The following is a 19,820-nucleotide window of genomic DNA, read 5'->3' as shown; positions in this document are numbered from 1 at the left end:
ATTATCAAAGAGTTTGAAATCAAAAAAAAAAAAAAAAAAAATACAAGAAACAGGATAAATTTTTTTTTCGATCACCACACAAAACGACAAACAATAATAATGGTTTGGAATTAGCGGCCTGGGTTAAATGTGTGTGTGTGTGTTTTGCGATTTTTTTTCAAAAGTTCATAAATCTTGCCCAAACCTAATACAGTTTAATGGGAGATAATTAAGACTGTGTTGATGATGATTATGACAATTCGAATTTTTTTTTTTGTAATTCTAGTTTTTTTTTGGGGGGGGGAATGATATTTTTTTCTACCAAATTTTTTTTTTTGTTTTGTTTTTGTGTTCATAGATTTTCAAAAACTTGTAGGAAATTCCAATTTTTTTTCACATACACACTTTCATAGAATTTTTTTTATACAATGCATAATGATTAATTAGCAATTATTTTCATCATCAAAAATAAAAAACAAAATTGAATCGAATGGAATAAAAAAACTATGCAATGTAATGAATCAGTTTTTTGTTCACAAATTCAATGGATTCCTTTCGTTATTATTCTCGATGGAAATGACCTTAAGCTTTTTTTTCATATATCACAAAAAAAATGATGTTGATTTTGTGAGAAAAAAAAAATGTTGACGAATTTAATGATGTGATGAAAATTGATTCACAGTTTTTTCCCTATTCCAGTAGTGTTGTCGCTGTTGTTGTTGTTGTTGTTGTTTAGTTGATGAAAATAAATGAATGGAATGGAATACATATGTTTATCGAGAACCATCATCATCATCATCATCAACAACAACAACAACAGAAAAGTAAATGTCGAAAAAAAAACAAATAACCCATTCAATGGAAAGTGAAAATTCATTCATTCATTCATTCATTTCTATCAACAAAATTTCCAGGTATTAATATTCTAGATTCTTTTTGAAGCCAAATGAATAAAATAAATGAATGAATGTGAATAAAACATATAAACATTTTGTTGACCAACAAACAAGCAAACAGTAAAGAGAAAAAAAACCCCCAGTACATTCCGGTCAATACATCTTCTCTCAGATAAAATGAAAAAAAAACATGGTCTCACCAAAAAAAAAACATCATGTTTGTATTTTATGTTTATTTTCGTTTTCATTCATTTATTTTTTTTGTCGGGAACAATCAACAAAAAAAAATAAAAATAAAGAATAAAGAAATGAAAAAATGAATCAATCAACGCCATCAACACTAAATAGAAAAAGAATATGCTATGTGTATAATAATATACGATATGCAAAAAAAACAGTATGTGTGTGTGAGATCATATAATTTGGTAAATGTAATAACTTTTTTTTTTTGGAGCTATTGTTGGGATTTTTGATGCTTCCGTTACGTTGTTTATTTATTAGGAATCCAGATTTTTGTTATTATTATTATTATTATTATTATAAGCTGGTGGTTGATTGCAATTTTGGATTCTACCAAACTTACTATATACTAATATATTATTATAGATGAGCGCCACAAAACAACATTGTAATATTACCGACTTATTAGTTTTTATTATTATTCACATTTTAAATGGCCAATTGAGATGGAAATGTGTGTTTGTGTGTGTGTGTGTGTGTGTGTGTTTGGTTCATTCTATATGCTAGGTTAGATTATTGCATATTTGCTTATCCAGGTGTGTGTGTGTATGTGTGTGAATATTTATGAATGCGATGCGAAAAACGAAAATCCTGCAATACAAAGAAACGCCCGAAACATAAACATTGACAAGTCAACAGTCTCGATTTCGTTCATGTAGAAACATTATTTATTTTTTTTTTATTTCCATTTTTTTGGGTTTCGCATATATATGTGTTTTATACCAAATTTGTGGAAGAAAAGTTTTTCTAATTTTTTCTTTCTGGTTGCTTTTGTTTGTATAGTTTTTTTTTGCAAAACAATAAAAATGTGATTCTCACAAACATTAATCGTCATTTGTATCGAGATTTTTATTCTGTTTAAAATTGTTACAAAAAAAACCGAATATGATATAAGGATGTTTATGGATTGATGATGATGATATCAAATCGCATATACGACGTGAACGGAAGCTTGTCTTTGGCTCAAGTTTTCATCATCATCATCATCATCATCGGCATTGATTACATCCTAGCAAACACACACACACATAGACACAGAATAATTCCAGAAGTGTCTGTCTGTCTGCCTGTTCTCATTCATTCAATTCTGTGTATGTGTGTGCTAATATTTTTTATACAAAAACCTAAAGATACTTTAGGAAACAAAACAAAAAAATGCCCTTCACCATCATATATTATTATTGGGATTTTCACATTTAATCGAATCAGAAAACAAAACAAAAAACAATAAGAGATCCGACACACATACATAGCCGACATTCATGTTACAATAACGATGATTGGGTTTAGTAATGATGAGATTTTTTTGGATAGAATGTATGAGGACAAAGAGAAAAAAATCACTTGGCAATGGAAATGGAAAAGACATAATTTTCGATTTACACCAACACAACCACCATCACCATCGCAAAACCAGACCGAGGAGAATTGTGTGTCTTTTTTTGGATTCGAAAAGATTAGATTCGTTCGTTCATTGCCATTTATTTTGTTGTTGTCTGAATAGAGAGACAAGGGTTCATCATTTGGTTAGAATCAACTGCCAGAAATGAATGAATGAATGAATGGATCAGTGAGGGCCGTTTTTTTTCATGAAAACCTTTTCCTCCAGAGTCGGGACCAAGTTATTTTTATATTTTATTTCAAAACAGACCCTCATCTGGAGTTTTTTCTTGTTCTGGTAGAATTTTTTTCTTTTGCTATTTTTTTCATCATTCTTGTCGTTTGAATTGTTTGTTTGTTTATTGGTTTTTCTGTTTTTTTTTTGATCTTCCAACAAAGTTTCGATTATCTCCACAACGGTAAGTTTACTTTTGCTATTAAAACGTAACCAGAGTGAACCAAAAGAAAAAAAAACAGCAAACGATAGAGTTACACGAACATATGACAAATGATGAATCGAAATATGGCCGAAGAACGAAAAAAAAACAATTTTACCTCCTTCGTTTTTATTTATTTTTTTGTAGACGATTCCGATTGTTTTTCATTCAACTAAACAAGATCATCATTATATGTGTAGCCAAATTTTTTCGTCGAATACAATTTTCAATTCAATTTGTGATTATTTCTTATACTTTGCAAGGCACTGATATCCGATCAGAATGGAGAAAAAAAGGGGTAAAACCTCTATTGATTATAGACAAAAAAAACGACCACGAACGAATCCGGGTAACAAAGTTCAAGACTATAATAGTTACTATTTGTGTTCAAATGATGATGGTGATAATATATAGTCAGAAGGAAGAAAACGAAAAAAAAAGAACAATAAAAATCAAATTTATCCGGGGAAACGAGCAATTTTTTTTTCGGAAACAATCGAATCTGGGGAAGTAAACAAATAAACAACAACAACAATAAAAAAAAACAAAACAAAAAATAAGAAAATAAAAAACGAGCTTCGTATATAAAAAAAAGCAAACAAAATCTCTATTCATTCAATCTATATTTTTCATTGAATCAATGGAAACAACAACAGCGACAATTTTATTTCAAACAATGAATAATCAATGATGACAATTATAATCTTCAAGTAGAAGAAGACAAAAAAAATGGGTGAATCTTCAATAAAAGTTTGTTTGTCGATAGATATGAAACATTGATATGGATCAATATACAAAGATTGTGTGTGTGTGTGTGTCTAACCAATGTCTATGTCGCAATGTTGCCTCTTTCTTGCTATATTCAATTCGTTAATTTAAGGCATTCGGGAATTGGGAATATTTTTTTTTCTGTTGCTATTTTTGTTTCACTTATGGATTCAACAATGAACATATGAATTAAATTGAATTGATGGAATTGAGATGAATGAATGTATTGAAAGCGATCGTGATTATTATGAATGAAGAAAAATTTTACCATGAAACTAAATACAACAATCAATGATGTTGATGAGCTAAAATGTAAGAAAAATAACGAATAAAACGTTCAATCAATTTTTTTTCCCATACAAAGAAATATTCAAAATTCAGAATCTTGAAGAATTTATCTTTATCATAATGGCTGGATAAAATAGAAATAAATTCTTCTTATCTTTTGATTTCACTTTTTCATTCAATCATATCAGCAAAAAAAATATTCACACAACACAATCATCGATAAGAATCGAATAATATCAAAATGATGAAGGCTAGCGCTAGCTAAACAGTCCGAATTTCAGTCATCAAAATCTCAATACACACACATATTCAGATTTCTATTGCTAGAAACAATATTGGAAGTTGGCAAAAAAAAATGCCATTGATATGAAGAGGATGAAATCCAGGAAAAGAAAATCGGTAACAATAAAACATTGAAACACAGTACAAACAAACAAAGCAAAAAAAAGTTTGCATTAGCTTAAGTTGAAAATCACTTTTTTTTGGGTAATCAAACGAAAAAAAAGAAAAACGATTGATCACTTAGATACATACAAACCGACAGACACAAAGAATATTCTCTAATATTCAGCAAATATTGACTCAAACCAATTCGATAACGATGATGATGAGGATAATAATGATGGGCAATAAATTGGTGGCCATTCTTTACTTCAACGATAATAATGTTTGTCTATATTGTTGTTGTTGTTACTTGTGACCACTTAGTGTATAGCAAACCAATTCATCCACTAAAAACCAACAACAGAAAAAAAAACATTCGATCAAACCCTCATCACCAGAAAAAAAGTCAGAAGAAAAAATCAGATGATGATCGAGAGAAAATTTTTTCAAACAAACATTTTTACCCACCACCCAATAATAGCCATCAATAGCCATCACTATCAACGAGAAAGAAAAATCAAGAATGATGATCAAATGATCATAATACCAAAAAAGTTTGAATCAAGAAGATGTATTGAATCGAAAAACATGATCATCATCATGATTATCATCAGTAAATGATGCAATAAATTTTTTTTTACATTCACATAAGTACATCATGTATAAACATCATTTGTTGTGATTATTATTGTCGTCCGATAACAAACAACAGAAAAAAAATACTGTGGTCAATTCAAATAGATTGATATTGATAAATATATAATGATCACTTCAAATTACAATCCTATGTTGTTGGTGGTATTGAAAAAAAAATACACAGGTTTCAATTTAATAATCTTCCAGATTCTTAGTGGATATATTTGTGTTTGAAGAGATGGTCAAATCTTATAATAAAAAACAAACAAACACACAAACAAGGCCAAATGCATAAGGTCATTTCTTGTTTGTTGATGTGTATTTTTGTTTATTACAATTTTCTATATTCATTTTTTCTTTTTCCTTGATCACACACACACACACACACACACACACATTATCTTTGTTGATTGTTATGGTTCTTTTTTTTCGACGTAATGATAATATAATTCCAATGAAAAAAAGATGTTTTTTAGGCCTTGTGATATATTAGGACTTAAATGTTTGCAACACACAGAATCGTTTCGTTTCGTTTTTCTCACTGTTCGGTAATGCCGAATGTATATATAAAAAAAAGAGTTTTAGCTTTTTTCCCTTTTCTTTTTTTTTTGGATTTTTATTTCTGTGTTCGAAAGTTTCATCAGAAAACGAAAACTATTAAAACTTTATGTTTGTTGGATATATAATAAATGAAAAAGAAAAACAAATAAATGTTAACAAAACAATGACCATGATATGAAATGAATGGCAACAAAAAAAAAACCACATACATAAACAAATAAGGAATACAACATTTTGTATGGTTTAAGAATCTGGCCCAAGCATCACTATTCCAATTCCAGCTGTATATTCTCTATTATAATTAACGTTGTGTTTTCTCAAATGGGAAAGTAAAAAAAAAAAGAAATTTCAACGACGATTTTCAAGATTGACAAACGAAAGAGTTTTTCGACGAAAACTCTTTAAAAAAAAAGACAAAAACAACAATCAAGAAAGAAGAGAAAAAAACGCGGTTTAAAAAAAAAGTTTGTGAACAACAACAATTTTGTCCCAAAGTGTTGTTGTTGTCGTTGTTGATGATGATGATGTTTCAAACACTCGAATCAACAAAAAAAAAATTTAAAAATTCAAAAAGCCAAAAACAAGGTTAGAATTTGAAATTATTGTTCTGATTAACTGGCAAAAGAAAAATTGGAATTTGTTTTTTTTTTGTTTGAAAAAACTCATTAATATCATTATTTTATACCCCACTGGTTTTTTTCACAATCGAAAATTTCATTTTCTAATTTCTAGTTTTTTTTCACATTCGATTCATTCATTCACCGTCGTCGTCCTCGTCGTCGTCGTTATTCACAAAATATTCATAAGTTAAATTTTTTTTTTTTGCTTTACTTTCGGAAATTGAAAGACCTGATACGAAAAACCAGATGATGATGATGAAGATCAGTTCATTTGAATGTTAACAAAGAATAATAATAAGATTCACTACCGTTAGCTACTAATATAAACGAAATATCAGAGAGAAAAAAAATGTTTCGGTACACGTTTTTTTTGTGGTTTTCACAATGATGTGTATCTGATTAACTTGATTTCATTTCAAAAGCAACTTTTAGGTATTATAATTGGATTCGGTATGACGATTTCAAACACTATCTGTCTATATCTGTCTAAACTCTATCTAACCAGCTTTATTCATCTCTCTATCCATCCATCCATCTCTCTCTCATTACTGATTCAGCATCATTTCTGTGGCAAAAAAAAACACGAAAACTCAAAACTCATGAAAAGTTCATTCATTACGGGTTGGCTAATATTAATTTTTTTTTTTGCTATTCAGTGTCTACGTTTTTTTTCGTTATTCATTGAAATGAATGTCGTTCTTTTTTTTCTGGTGAGAAACATTAATGATTACCCGAATAGGCTATTTACATAGCCCCTATAGATTTTTATCATTGTGGAAACAAATGATGAAAATTTTCCCATTTTATTTTTGTCAAACATTCTACAGAAATTAAACAGGAATATTATATTTTGGAATAAAATGCAAAGAATAATAATTTTTTTTCTGTCATTCGTAGTTTATTTTTAGGATATGAATATATGTGCTCACCAATAATCCACATCGGTTCGGTAGATGGAATCTGAATTTGGATCAATAATAAAATATAAAGCAAAAATGGCAAAATAATATGATAATGAATTGTAGAAAATATATTCAGTTGATTATGATTATAATGACGGTAATGGCCAGAGGCCAGTTGATGAATGATTTGTCGTAATGATGGCATTGATGGCAGTATTTTTCCTGTTGATGATGAATATAAATTCACCAATATAAATTGGCTAACCATTTCATTCAATAACATTATCACATTATGGCCAATGAATTTTGATATGATCGATGATGTTAATGTTGATGTTGATGTTGATTTTGATTCATCATCATCAACAACAATGATAGCCTTTGGCATTATATGAAATACGGTTGGTCGAATTATTGTCTTACACATTTTTTTTCATAAATATAATGCCATGGTGTGATTGTATTTTTTTTTGTTTTCTAAATCATTCTTTTTATATATGAAGATGATATGATTTTGAATTTCAAATTTTTTTTTTTGGTTTTCAAAAACAATCAAACAACAATGTTGATGATCAACACGACAACACACATATACTGGATTTTTTTTATGAACACAAAACACAATGTAAATGAGAATGCATTAATCAAAGTAAAAAAATTTTTTTAAAGTTAAGAAATTTGATAAATTTTTTTTTTATTTCTTGTATGTTGACCATTACGGAATTTAAGAATTTTTTTTTTTTTTTTTTTGGATGATGATGTTAACAATCAGATCAATGGATCACCAAAAAAATCGTAAGCATATTGTGTATGGTTGTGTGTGAAATGAATTTTGATTCTTTCAAAAATAACGGATTGAATGTACCGAAAGAATCAAGTGTTATTGTTCAACTGTCACAACTGTCGGTCTCTAGAATAGTGTTTAAACATCATCATCCTCGGCAATACTATGCTATTCCATAAAGCAAATGGAAAAAACAAAACAAAAAAAGAAACTTTTCAAGAGACCATAGTGAATAGAAAAAGTTTGCGCATAATTTTTTTTTGGCTAACGGTCGCATTGTTAATGGCATCAATTTTGGTCCACAGTAGACATAGATAGACAGTGAAAATAATATATAGAAGAATTTGATTGAATATTCGCGTTGTTGAACTTTTTCTGTGTGTGTGTTTTGATGATGCTACTAGATGGTTTTTCTTTGCAAAAACCTCCAAAACAAAACCAAGAAAAAAGCAACAGTCAAAAATTCCCGCCTTTTATTCATTAGAAATAAAGAATGGTGAAGAATTTTCATTGAAAAATGGTTTCTGCTATTCATCAATGAATGATCATAGTCATCAACAATTTTTTTTAGCATCTTACTGTCATCATCATCATCATCGTCAGAATTTTGGGTGTACTATTATTCTTCAAATATTATAATTCAATTCCTAATTGTTTCACTGTTTTCTATCATCATCATCATCATCATCTAAATTGCAATAAATGGGAATAATAAATAAAATTAGAATACACAAAGAATGTTGTTGTTTGCATTCATTACATCATTGAACATTGGCAATGTAGTATTATAGCAGTTGAATATGAATCAATAAAGAATAAAAATGAAACGAGAAACTCTTTCTCTCTCTCTCTCTTCACTTGTTTATTAATTATTCAAACTGTTTTCCTATTTTTTTTTGACCTTTTTTGGATCCATATGTTTTTTTTCTGAAAAATGAAAGTTTCTGATGAAAAAAAAACGTACGCATAATGATTAACTTTTTTATGTGTGTGTGGTATAATATTCATGACCATAATTAAATTGTCATTTTTTTTGGTTAATCTGGCTGCTAACGATAAATATAACACTTGCACAACAAACACACATACATATATGCTTGATTGATGATTTCATTCTCCACAAATTTTTGGATATATCAAACTAAAATTTTAGTGTGAATTTTGTGTTTGTAATTTGATTCAAAGAATTTAGAAAACTTTTTTTTATATCAACACTTTTTTCGAATCTTGATCGAAAGATGGCGACACAATTTCAGGGTAAAAATTGATAATCAAATATAATTGGTAATACTATATTTTGGTCGATGATTGACTGTTTTACTAATAAAATCAGACAAAAAAAAATTGAACTTACCGATTCTTCTTTGATATAAATTATTGTTCGTTTCAGATTTAAGTTTGATGCCTACAATTGTTGTTTGAAAGTAAAAAAAACAAAAGAAATGAATTAAATATGAAACAAATATTAATAATTCTGATCTAAATCAATAGATGTCGCTAAGAAATTTTTTTTGTTTCAAAATAACATTTTCAACGATCCGGATAACCATTTTCACATCGGTTTTTTTTTTGCATTTCATTCATGCATGCATGACCAACGGTGTTTTGATTTATTTTCAAAACTAAAAATTTATTTTTTTTTCCCCGAACAAAAAAAAAATAAGGAACATTATTTGCCTGTAAATGTATTTATTATATTATTATTAATGGCAATAAAGTGAAAAATGCAAAAATGTTCCAGCAACACACACACACACAGCACAAACAAAACAAAATAAAACAAAACAGCAAAGACGAATGAACGACAATTTTCAAATGATGATGATGATGATGATGAAAAAAAAAACAGATACAAACAACATACATAGAAATAAAATGGGAAAAAAATGAAAATTTTGAAAATGAAATTTTTTTTTTGTTTTGTTTTGTTTTGTATTTATTTCTTTTTTCCCATTTTTAAAATTGTATTATTTTCCAACAATAATGGTGTTTTTTTTTCTCGGTCATAAAACAATCTATATCCATCCAGGCAATTTTTTTTCTTCACATTTCATTTTATTTGATTTTTAGCTCTCTCTTTCTCGCTCTCTCTTATCTCATTGGATGTTTTCATTTTTTATTTTATTTTCTATACATTGCTTCATCAGTTATTTATATGTTTTTTTTTTTAAAAATTCAAACACAAACAACATAGAAAGAATATAATCATAAATGAAGAATATGAAAAATAGAAAATATCATCACCAATTTCATCAACATCATCATCATCAAATCAAAAACAAAACCACAACAAACCATACAATTGAGGTTATAATCCGTTTGAATTGTTCAAAATAAACACGAAACGAAAAGAAAAAAGTAAATCTGAATCACTTACATTTGATTTACATTTTTCATTCATCAAACTATCATGGTGATGTATGTATGTATGTATGGTGTAATGAAATGAATGAATGAGTTATTTTCAGGAATTTCGTAATTTTTTTTTTTTTTTTAGTATTCACTTTCAGTGTTGATTACATGAATTGAATAAATATATCCATTTTATATGGAGAAAATGTTGGTATATGTGTGTGTGTGTGGGACGTAGAAATATTTTGATTGAAGTTTTTCGGTCGGGTTTTTTTTTAGTTTAATTGAATTTTTTTTCTTCTTCTTCTCACTTTCTTTTCACACACGCACACCATGGTTATTTTTTTTCTCATTGTTGTTACTGCTGTCGGTATTGTTTAAACAGAATTTGAGATTTTCCAGTGTTGTTGTTATGTTTTAATGGTGTTTTAACAAAAGAAATGAAAAAGAAAACAACGGAACAAAGTTTATAAATACAATCAGGGCTAAACTAAAATTTATTATGAGAAACAAAACGGGATGAATAGGTTGTGTGTGTGTGTGTGTGTGTGTGTGTGTGTGTGTAGTAAAGTTTTTTTTTATGTGTTTAGGTTATATCCTGATTATGATGATGATGATGATAATGATTGTTATTTGAAAACATCAAACTTTTTTGTTGTTGCTACTACCACAAAAAAAAATTTTTTTAAACAAGTAAACATAGAGCCCAAGGATAGAATGAATGAAGAGAATTTAAAAGTGAAAAATCAAAAATAACAAAACGATGTAAAATTGATTCAAATTGAATGGAAAATACGTTTCTTTCGATCAACAAACAAACAAACAACAACAACAACAACAATGAATAGCTAAAGATCAAGTTCATGCACACACAGACAATAAGGAGAAATTCTGCAATCGTTATTCTCACGACCATTAAACGCACAAACAAAATTTGATTGAACAAGATAGATTCTGTCAGAATCTTTAGAAAAAAAAACAACCAGACTAAAGATTTTTTTTCTTGATGTTGATTGTAAAAAATGTATGTTGTTTGATCAGTTTAAAAATTTTTTTTTTACGTTTAGAGAGAATATCGGTCATGGTTGAATGTAAGAAATCATAAAAAAAAAAACAAAACAAAACAAATTACATTGAGTTTTGAAACACACAAGTAAACAGTAAAAAGTTGAAATAAAACGAAAACATTGATTAATTAATGAAATTTTTTTTTGTATGAAACTTTTATATGATGCTATGAACATATAGTGTATATTGACAAACAAAGACCTGCCCATCCATAAGATTAACGGCAATAGTGTCATCATCATTGATTCAATGTTTCAAAGTTTTTTTTTTGAAACAATGAATTTCATTTCAATGAAAGAGAAACTTGTAAAAACAATTCTTTGTGTAGCCAATGTGTTAATCTATAGGATCTATATGTTTAGTTCCACACAGGTCGAATACAAAAAGTTTTATTTTCCACAATCAGTGTGTGTGTTTGTGTATTTGATACGTTGTGTGATTATATTTATTCTATGTGCAATAAAAGTTTAAATCTTTTTTTCATAGGCATAATTTTTCAATTCTTTCACAAAGTTTAAGTTTTGATTGTGAACAATGAATACGATCCCGTGCTCGTTCACAACGTTTTCGCATTTCATGATCATCAAGTATTTGGTCAATCTTGGCATTAATTTCATTCGACGTAAAATGATAAGCATCGATACGGCGGCCAAAGCCTCTTTCTTCTATACGTTGTGCATTATCATATTGATCAGTATATAATGGCATTATAAGCATTGGTTTACCGGCTGAAAATGTTTCTGTAACCGTATTATTACCACCGTGTGTAATGACTAAATCGACTAATGAGAGAATCTGTATTTGTGGTAGATATGGTCGACCCCACATATTTGATTCAAGATGAATTTGTTGATGATGTAATCCGGTAGATATGATAAATTTATGTGGTGATTTATCTAAAGCAGCGATTAGATGTTGCATTAGTTCAACATTAGCACTGCCGAATGAACCCAGTGATACATAAATCAATCGAACATTTGATTTTAATCTGGCTCGCTGAAATTCTTCTGGCAACTCAAAAGATGAATCTGCAGGTATTTGTCGACAAAATGCTTCAATTCGAATAAAATGATCAGGTAAACTTGCCACATCTGTATAATCAAGCTCTTCAGGATAGCCATAAATGTTAAGATATGGAGAAAGAAATGATAAATTATTATTAGAATTATCAATTATTCTAGCATATCCAAGTTGTTGGTTCAACCAATTTTGATAGTATCGTATAGCTGATTTAAATGTTTTGTTGAATTTTATACGAAATTCTGACCATCCATTCGAATTATTGGATGGATAGCCTGGATGGATAAACAAAAATGATAATTATCAATCACAATAGCTACAAAATAACATTACGATTCTTACCGGACATCATTGGCGGTAATCGATCCGATTGATAAATTAAAATCGGATTGGCACTCCAAGAGAATGCCCATCGATATGATCCATAGAGGATACATGGTGCAACTATCATTGAATCGACTATAATTAAATCCGGTTTCAATTCATCAATGATGTTCAACATTTGTTCATGAACATTAAGAATTTGTTCGGACATTGTTCTAGTAAACATATCTGGATTCTTATGTCGATCATAAAGATCTAATTTTTCCAATGGTGACATATCGGACAATAGACCGGAATTAATAATCACATCCATCAATTTATTATTCTTGATCGGATGATCATCATCAGATCCATTAGTATTCGTTGTTGAATTCGATTGAACATGGAGAACAAATTCTTTGAATCCATAACGATTATATTGACCAGCATATTTTACATTTGTAAAAAAATAGATTTGATGACCACGTGAAAGTAATGACTGGCCAAGGCCAATACAAGCATTCATATGGCCAAGACCATCACATGGATTGAATAAAATTTTCATATTGACATGTCAACAATAAACAAAACCAAAACAAAACGACATTGATGAATTGCATGTTACTCGTTGAGAAGTGAAACATGTATCAAAAAGTTTTATCCAAGAAAATAGTTATCATTATCATTGATATGATAAAACTATCATTCTGATTTGAATTGCATTACAAATTGTTCAATTTTTTCACAAGCTTTTTTTTGTTTCGATTTTGAACACCGTAAACGTTCACTAATTAGTGTACAACGTTTTTGCATTTGATAATCACTGAAAATGGCTGCAATCATTGTTAACAATTCGGTTTCGTTCGATTGATTTTGATCTAATCGATATCCATAGCCTTTGTCCTGGATACGTTGTGCATTATCATATTGATCGACAAACAATGGAATGACAATCATTGGTTTTCCAGCCATACAAGTTTCAGTAATTGTATTATTACCACCATGTGTGATGACCAAATCGACTAATGGTAAAATTTTTGGTTGCGGTAGATAAGGTTTGCCCCACATATTGTCAGCCAACTGAATTCGTTCATGTAATGGTCCCATTGAAACAATACATTTTGTATGTACAGCTCGTGACAATTCATTTATCAATCGATTCATCAATTCAACATGACAACTTCCAAGCGAACCTAGTGATAGATAAATTAGTTTATCTTTAGGTTGAATTTTACTACGAAATTCATCGGGAAATTCAAATTGTTCGATTTCATATCGACAAAATGCATCTAATCGAATAAAATTATCTGGCAATTTTACGATATCCATATAATCCAATTCCAATGGAAAACCATAAATATTAAAATATGGTGATAGAAATAGAAATTGTTCGGGATCAACTGTTTCTGGATAGCCACATTCGTGATTCAACAAGTTCTGATAATATTGAAGACTTGGTTTAGTTGAAGTTTCATAAATTTTAACAAATTCGGTCCATTCACTACGGTCGTCGATTGGATATCCTTCGAATTTAAACAATATTCTCAATTAATCATCAAAAATAAACAATAACAAAAGACAAACGAACCAGAAAAAGGTGGTGGAAGTTCTTTTGATCGATACAACGGAATTGGATTGGAACTCCATTGAAAAGCCCAGGGAATTTTTCCGTATGCAATACATGGTGCAACAAGCATATGGTCGACAATAATTAAATCAGGTTTTTCTTCGTCGATCATTCGAGCGATCTGATCATGCAATTTGATCATATTGATAGCCAAATTTTTTACATAATAATCTTCAGTTTTATGGCGATCATAAAGATCTAATTTTTTCAATGATGATCGTGATGATAGAACACCTGAAGTGATCATATGTTGAATAATCCATTCGTCATTGGCACTTGGATGATTTGTTTTGTTATTTTCGGACTTTTCATCATCATCTTTAGTAATGAGTAGTAATTCTTTGAAACCAAATTTCGAATAATTTCCAGCATATTTAGTTCGAGTAAAATAAATACAATAATGTCCATTTTCAGTTAATGCTTGACCAAGTCCAATACAGGCATTTATATGGCCAATCGATTCGATTGAATGGAATAGAATTTTCAAACGTTTTTGTTCATCAGCCATAATTAGTTGATCATGCAAATGAAAACATTGCTCACATTTTAAAATTTGTTCAACATGTTACCAATAAATTAATGATAAGAGAGATGATGATTAGCCAACAGCCTTTATAATAATAATATATTTTATCATCAATTAATTAGAGCAAAATTAAGATTGTAATTTTTCTAGGAAATAAAAATATTATTCAATGAAAAGAAATTTTCCCAGAAATGTCAATAAAATATTTTTTTTCCATTCTCATTCATCATCATTTCATCATTTCATTGGATTTAATCGCCTTGGCTGTTTTTTCCTTCGCTCAAAGAATACAAAATTAAATTTTTCATCCACGTTCTGTATTTATTATTTCGCTTACATAACATTCGAACCAGTCTTTATTTCATGGAAAAGAATTTGATTCCTAAAGAGTGCGAAAAATTTCGTCATTCAACAAACGAGATGATGATGATGATTTGATGATTTGCACATTCAAAATTTTGTTACTCACAAATTTCAACATGAAAAAAACTTGGATAAAATTGTTTCAATCAGACAGCCACCCACCCAACACCAAACACAAAGTTCAAATGTACAACAAACGAAACATTTAACAATAAAAATGAATAAAGAAAACTTGAAACATAGAGATTCCAGTGAACATAGAGAAAATTCTATTCTATATTCAACTAAAAACAAAAAAAAAAGAAAACAACAAAAATTTGGCTGCTTGGTTTTTTCACAAAACAAAATAAAATCCGATTTCATCAGTAAAGTGTGTGTGTGTGTGTGTGTTCATAAGAAATGCACGAAATGAATATAAAAAAAGAATCAAATGAAAAACAAATCCACAAAGGCAATTCAATGAATCTTGGCCGATGGCTGCTGCTGATGATGATGATGATGATGATGATGATATTCATAAATAAGAATTTTGAGAACGAGAAAATCTTTTCAAGAAATCGGATCAAAGCTAAAAAATTCCTTTAGCCAACGATCGATTGAAAGTTTGTAAAATAATAACCAGAATCAGGATAAAAATATAGAAAAACGCAAAAGATGATAGCCGATAATTGACTTATCATCATCATTATTATTATCATCACACCGAGCGAATGAATATATATTAGAAATATAATGATAATAATAACAACAATCAGAATAAAAAAAAAATCGAAAAACAACTTTTCTAGCGGGCAAATACTAAACCAAAAAAAAAAAAAAAAAAAAATTATGATGACAAATCAAACAAAAATTATTAATTGGTTCTATTAATAATAAGTGAAGAGAGAGAGAGAATCACGATTCATTCGATATAGAGACCATTTGGATTTATTTTTTTTTCTTGTTATTCGTCTGGTTTTTTTTTCGTTGCTGGAAGATTTCCATGACCATTTTCATGAATTCGATCATAAAAAATCATCATTTTCACATCCAAACAAATTCGTGCACACACACACACACAATAATAGGCATTCACAGAGAAAACAATAATAATAATAAAAATGAAATAAGAAAATCTTTAGTAAAATTGCAAAAACATATATATATAAACAGCCTTAAGGTATGAATGATTGAACTAGAGATTGTGATTGAAAGAAATACAACAAAACCAAAATTTCCTTTATGATCATCATTTGGATCAATTATAGTGAATTAATGATATAGATGCTGGTATCATCATCATCATCATCATTAAATGAACAAAATTATTACTTAATTAATTTCTTTATTTAGCAAATTATACAATTATCCATTGATTTCGTTATGATGGTTGTAAACGGAATACGAATATCATTCAATTTCCGTCCATCGAATATACATTTGTGTGTGGGTTTTATGGTGATTGAACATTTGAATTTGTTTGTATGTTTACACACAAACATATGAGATTTTCTCCTTCATTTTATTTATATTGTAACAAAAAAAAACTGAGTACATAGTCAATTGATCAATTTCTAATCGATTGATTAGCTATAGTTTTTGTTCAATGTCCCGATAAAATAATTAACAGCTTTTCAACAACAATAACAAATATTATTATTTCTAACTAATCGACAATTTTTTTCCAGAATTGTTTTCCAAGCAAAATTACAACATTCATTTACATTTATTGAATTCATTGGGAAAAATTCTGTTGAATTGAAATGAATTGAATTTTTTTTTTTTTTTTTTTTTTGAAAGTTGGAAGAAAAAGGGATGGAAGAAAAAAAAATGATGAGATGGATAACCGCAAGCAACTTGGGTTGAATCATCATCATATATATTAATGGAGCACACTGTGTGTGTGTGTGAGAAAAATGGAAATGGAAAAAAAATCAAAATTTTTTGTTGTTGTTGTTGATGATGATGATGAAATGGTAAATATAAAATGGAAAAAATACTGAACAAAAAAAAAAAGAAAAGAAAAAAAAACAGTACACAAAGCCTGCAATGTATGTATTTATTTATGAAACAAGTAAACATTCTGGGGTTCCAAGGTTCCACGTCAGAAGAGAAGCACGTCAACAACAGAAATAGCAAATAATAACCAATGAAGAGAAAAAAAACCGACCGAAACAAATATTTTTTTTTTGCAGAATTCGATAAATGATGAATGATTGAAATGATTCGATTCATATACTATGATGATCATCACCACCAACACAACAGTATATATATGGGTAGAAAAAAAATGGATTCATCACTATTTTCATTGCATTTAAAAAAAAAATGAAAAAAAAACTTTTTTCATTCTATTCCCATTCACATACATAATTCCATTTGACGATGATTCCTGTGTTGTTGTTGACTGGAGAGAGGGAAAAAATTCTTTGAATTTTTTTTTTGTTTGAATAAATAAACACATTTCATTTCATTTTTTTTTAATAGATCGATTGATCTATCTATCGGTCGATTTCTCGATAGATAGAAAATCCTAGAATTTATATTTATATTTACAGAATTCAATAATAATAATAATAATAAATCTTTTTCTTTTAGAAAAACGAAAATTTATGACATTCATTTAAAGCTAGGATAATTGTTTGGTTTTTTTCACACACACCCACACACTAACACACATTAAGCTGGCTGCTGTTGGATCTGCTGTTTCATTTGAAATATAGCTATATTTCAAAAGAATGAGAGCACTAGTGAGGCTTATGTAATGTGAATGCAAATACTATTAGCTATTAGGTATATGGTAGAATGGTGGGAGTTGTCGACTGCATTTTTCAACCATTAATTCTTTTTTTTCTCCTTCTCTCTCTCTCTCTTTTGTTGTAACGAAGAATTATAAAGTTTTTTTTTCTCATTCAATTCCATTATTATTATTATGAGAACATTGTGTATATATGTGCGTGTTATTAAATTATTAATTTTTTTTTCCTGTTCAAGCTAATCTCTTTTCATCAAAAAAAAAATCAAGCTAGTTTAATGAATGAATGATTTTCTGTTTTCCACTTTTTCTTTTTGTTGTCCCCGTATTTTTACTTTCAGAAAAAAAGTCATTATAATATATATTTTCAAGAATATTACTTTCGTTTAGTAGTGAATCGTAAATCGTTGAATTTTTTTTTTTTTTTTTTTTTTTGAAAAAAAACATGAAATAAATCTCTACTTTGATTGAGACCATTTTTATCGATTTATTCATTTATATGGAAAATATAAAAGCTGTAGAAATAATAAATTTTTGTGGGCCAGAAAAAAAATCAGAAATAAAATTCTGTGTGTGTGTGTGTGTGTGTGTGTGTGTGTGTGTGTTGGGACAACCTAACATAAGTGAATTGGAAAAAAAAACAGATATCAATCAATTGATTTGAAATATGCACAAATATTATTATTTACATTGATAAATAAATGTCATATATATGTGATTTCATTATCATATTTCATATATATTCTTAAATTATTGTCTTCTAATCAATTTTGACCAATTTTTTTTTCTTGTACCATCATTTATGTTTGGCTATTACACTTTCTCTTTCTCTGTTCGAAAAAAAACCCAATGAATCTAATGAACAATTTGTGTACCGTTCAAAGCCACCAAGCACACACACACACACACACACACACACACACACAGACAAATAAAAATCAATCGTCAAATCAAATGTTGATTGAAATCCCTTGTGATCCATTATGCCTTTCATTTATTTTCATTCATTCATTCATTCATTCATTACCATTCATTCGGTTCAATGAATTCAGAAATAAAAACCAAAAGAATTTTTATCTGAAATTCGTAAAGAATTTGCTTCTTGTTCTATTCATAATAATAATAATAATCATCATCATCATCACCTCGATCAGCCGAGCATAACATTTTTTTTTTGCCTACACCCTAAAATGGTCATTGCATTTATCCAACAGAAAAAAAATTGTTGTTATTTTCTGACCATAATATACATTTTGGCTCATAAATAATAATACACACACACACAGACAATCAGATTGGATATACAAGGGAATAAAATAAAACATACACATACACGAAAATAAATGTTACCACTACAATAACATCAATCAATCAGAATCATCATATGAACATGAAAATTCAAAAAAAAGGTTTCGTTTATGTAAAAAAAAAATACATTTTGCTTCACACACACATACACATTTATACAGTACAAAGTATCAAACAGGAATCAAACATTATTTTTTTTTTCGATGGCTATATTTGATCATGATAAATATAACAACAAGAAATGAAAACTTTGTTAGTCACAACAACAACAACAACAACCATAATAACCAGAAGGAAAAAAAACATTTATGCATAAGATACATACATGTATGTTGAATATTAGATACATATATGTAATATATAAAAAGTCAGTGTCAATAATAAAAACTTGAAGCTTGTTTTACACTGGCTGACGGGCTGAGAATGATTGAGAAAAGCAAAAGAAGAAAAGGAAAAAAAAACTTTTTCATAATGAATGTTATGTAATCGTAAGGTTTATTTATTTTTTTTTTTTTTTTGACAACGACGACAACGATTGACACACATTGTTGTTGGTTATTGTGTTGTATGAATTATATTTTTTTTTATTATCACGCTTTTAAAACGTTTCTGTCGTAAAGAATTTACACGAATCAAATCAATCT

General features: G+C 28.5%; 3 protein-coding genes across 4 annotated transcripts in view; all 3 read right to left on the bottom strand.

The window, feature by feature from the left end:
• Positions 1 to 19,820, bottom strand: part of LOC124490585 (uncharacterized) — a 43,815-nt gene that overhangs the window by 11,832 nt on the left and 12,163 nt on the right. The window contains exon 4 of one of the 2 annotated variants that reach the window (XM_075730777.1): positions 9,230 to 9,280. In XM_075730777.1, coding sequence (XP_075586892.1) covers positions 9,230 to 9,280 — 51 coding nt within the window. Of the gene's footprint in view, positions 1 to 7,118; positions 7,506 to 9,229; positions 9,281 to 19,820 lie in introns of those variants that run through there. The other variant, XM_047053109.2, reaches the window with a different exon arrangement.
• LOC124490587 (NDP-glycosyltransferase YjiC) lies at positions 11,448 to 13,183 on the bottom strand. The gene is made up of 2 exons (XM_047053112.2): positions 12,658 to 13,183; positions 11,448 to 12,590 (listed from the first exon to the last, which is right to left on the bottom strand). Exons 1-2 carry the CDS (start codon positions 13,181 to 13,183, stop codon positions 11,776 to 11,778), a joined length of 1,341 nt encoding a protein of 446 aa, XP_046909068.2. The 3' UTR covers positions 11,448 to 11,775.
• LOC124490586 (NDP-glycosyltransferase YjiC) lies at positions 13,223 to 14,867 on the bottom strand. Its single transcript, XM_047053110.2, has 2 exons — positions 14,207 to 14,867; positions 13,223 to 14,141 (listed from the first exon to the last, which is right to left on the bottom strand). Exons 1-2 carry the CDS (start codon positions 14,751 to 14,753, stop codon positions 13,321 to 13,323), a joined length of 1,368 nt encoding a protein of 455 aa, XP_046909066.2. The 5' UTR covers positions 14,754 to 14,867; the 3' UTR covers positions 13,223 to 13,320.

The sequence above is a fragment of the Dermatophagoides farinae genome, chromosome 4 (assembly GCF_024713945.1).
Source record: "Dermatophagoides farinae isolate YC_2012a chromosome 4, ASM2471394v1, whole genome shotgun sequence".
Lineage (NCBI taxonomy): Eukaryota > Metazoa > Arthropoda > Arachnida > Sarcoptiformes > Pyroglyphidae > Dermatophagoides > Dermatophagoides farinae.
The sequence above is the reverse complement of the archived record's forward strand: the minus strand, read 5'-3'. Positions and strand labels throughout refer to the sequence as shown.

Bases quoted from the DNA above. Each gene is read 5' to 3' on its own strand.
- LOC124490587 (XM_047053112.2), bottom strand. From the start codon at position 13,183: ATGAAAATTTTATTCAATCCATGTGATGGTCTTGGCCATATGAATGCT. The intron at 12,591-12,657 runs GTAAGAATCGTA...TTATCCATCCAG, and splicing joins ATTACCGCCAATGATGTCCG to GCTATCCATCCAATAATTCG.
- LOC124490586 (XM_047053110.2), bottom strand. From the start codon at position 14,753: ATGGCTGATGAACAAAAACGTTTGAAAATTCTATTCCATTCAATCGAA. The intron at 14,142-14,206 runs GTTCGTTTGTCT...TTAAATTCGAAG, and splicing joins ACTTCCACCACCTTTTTCTG to GATATCCAATCGACGACCGT.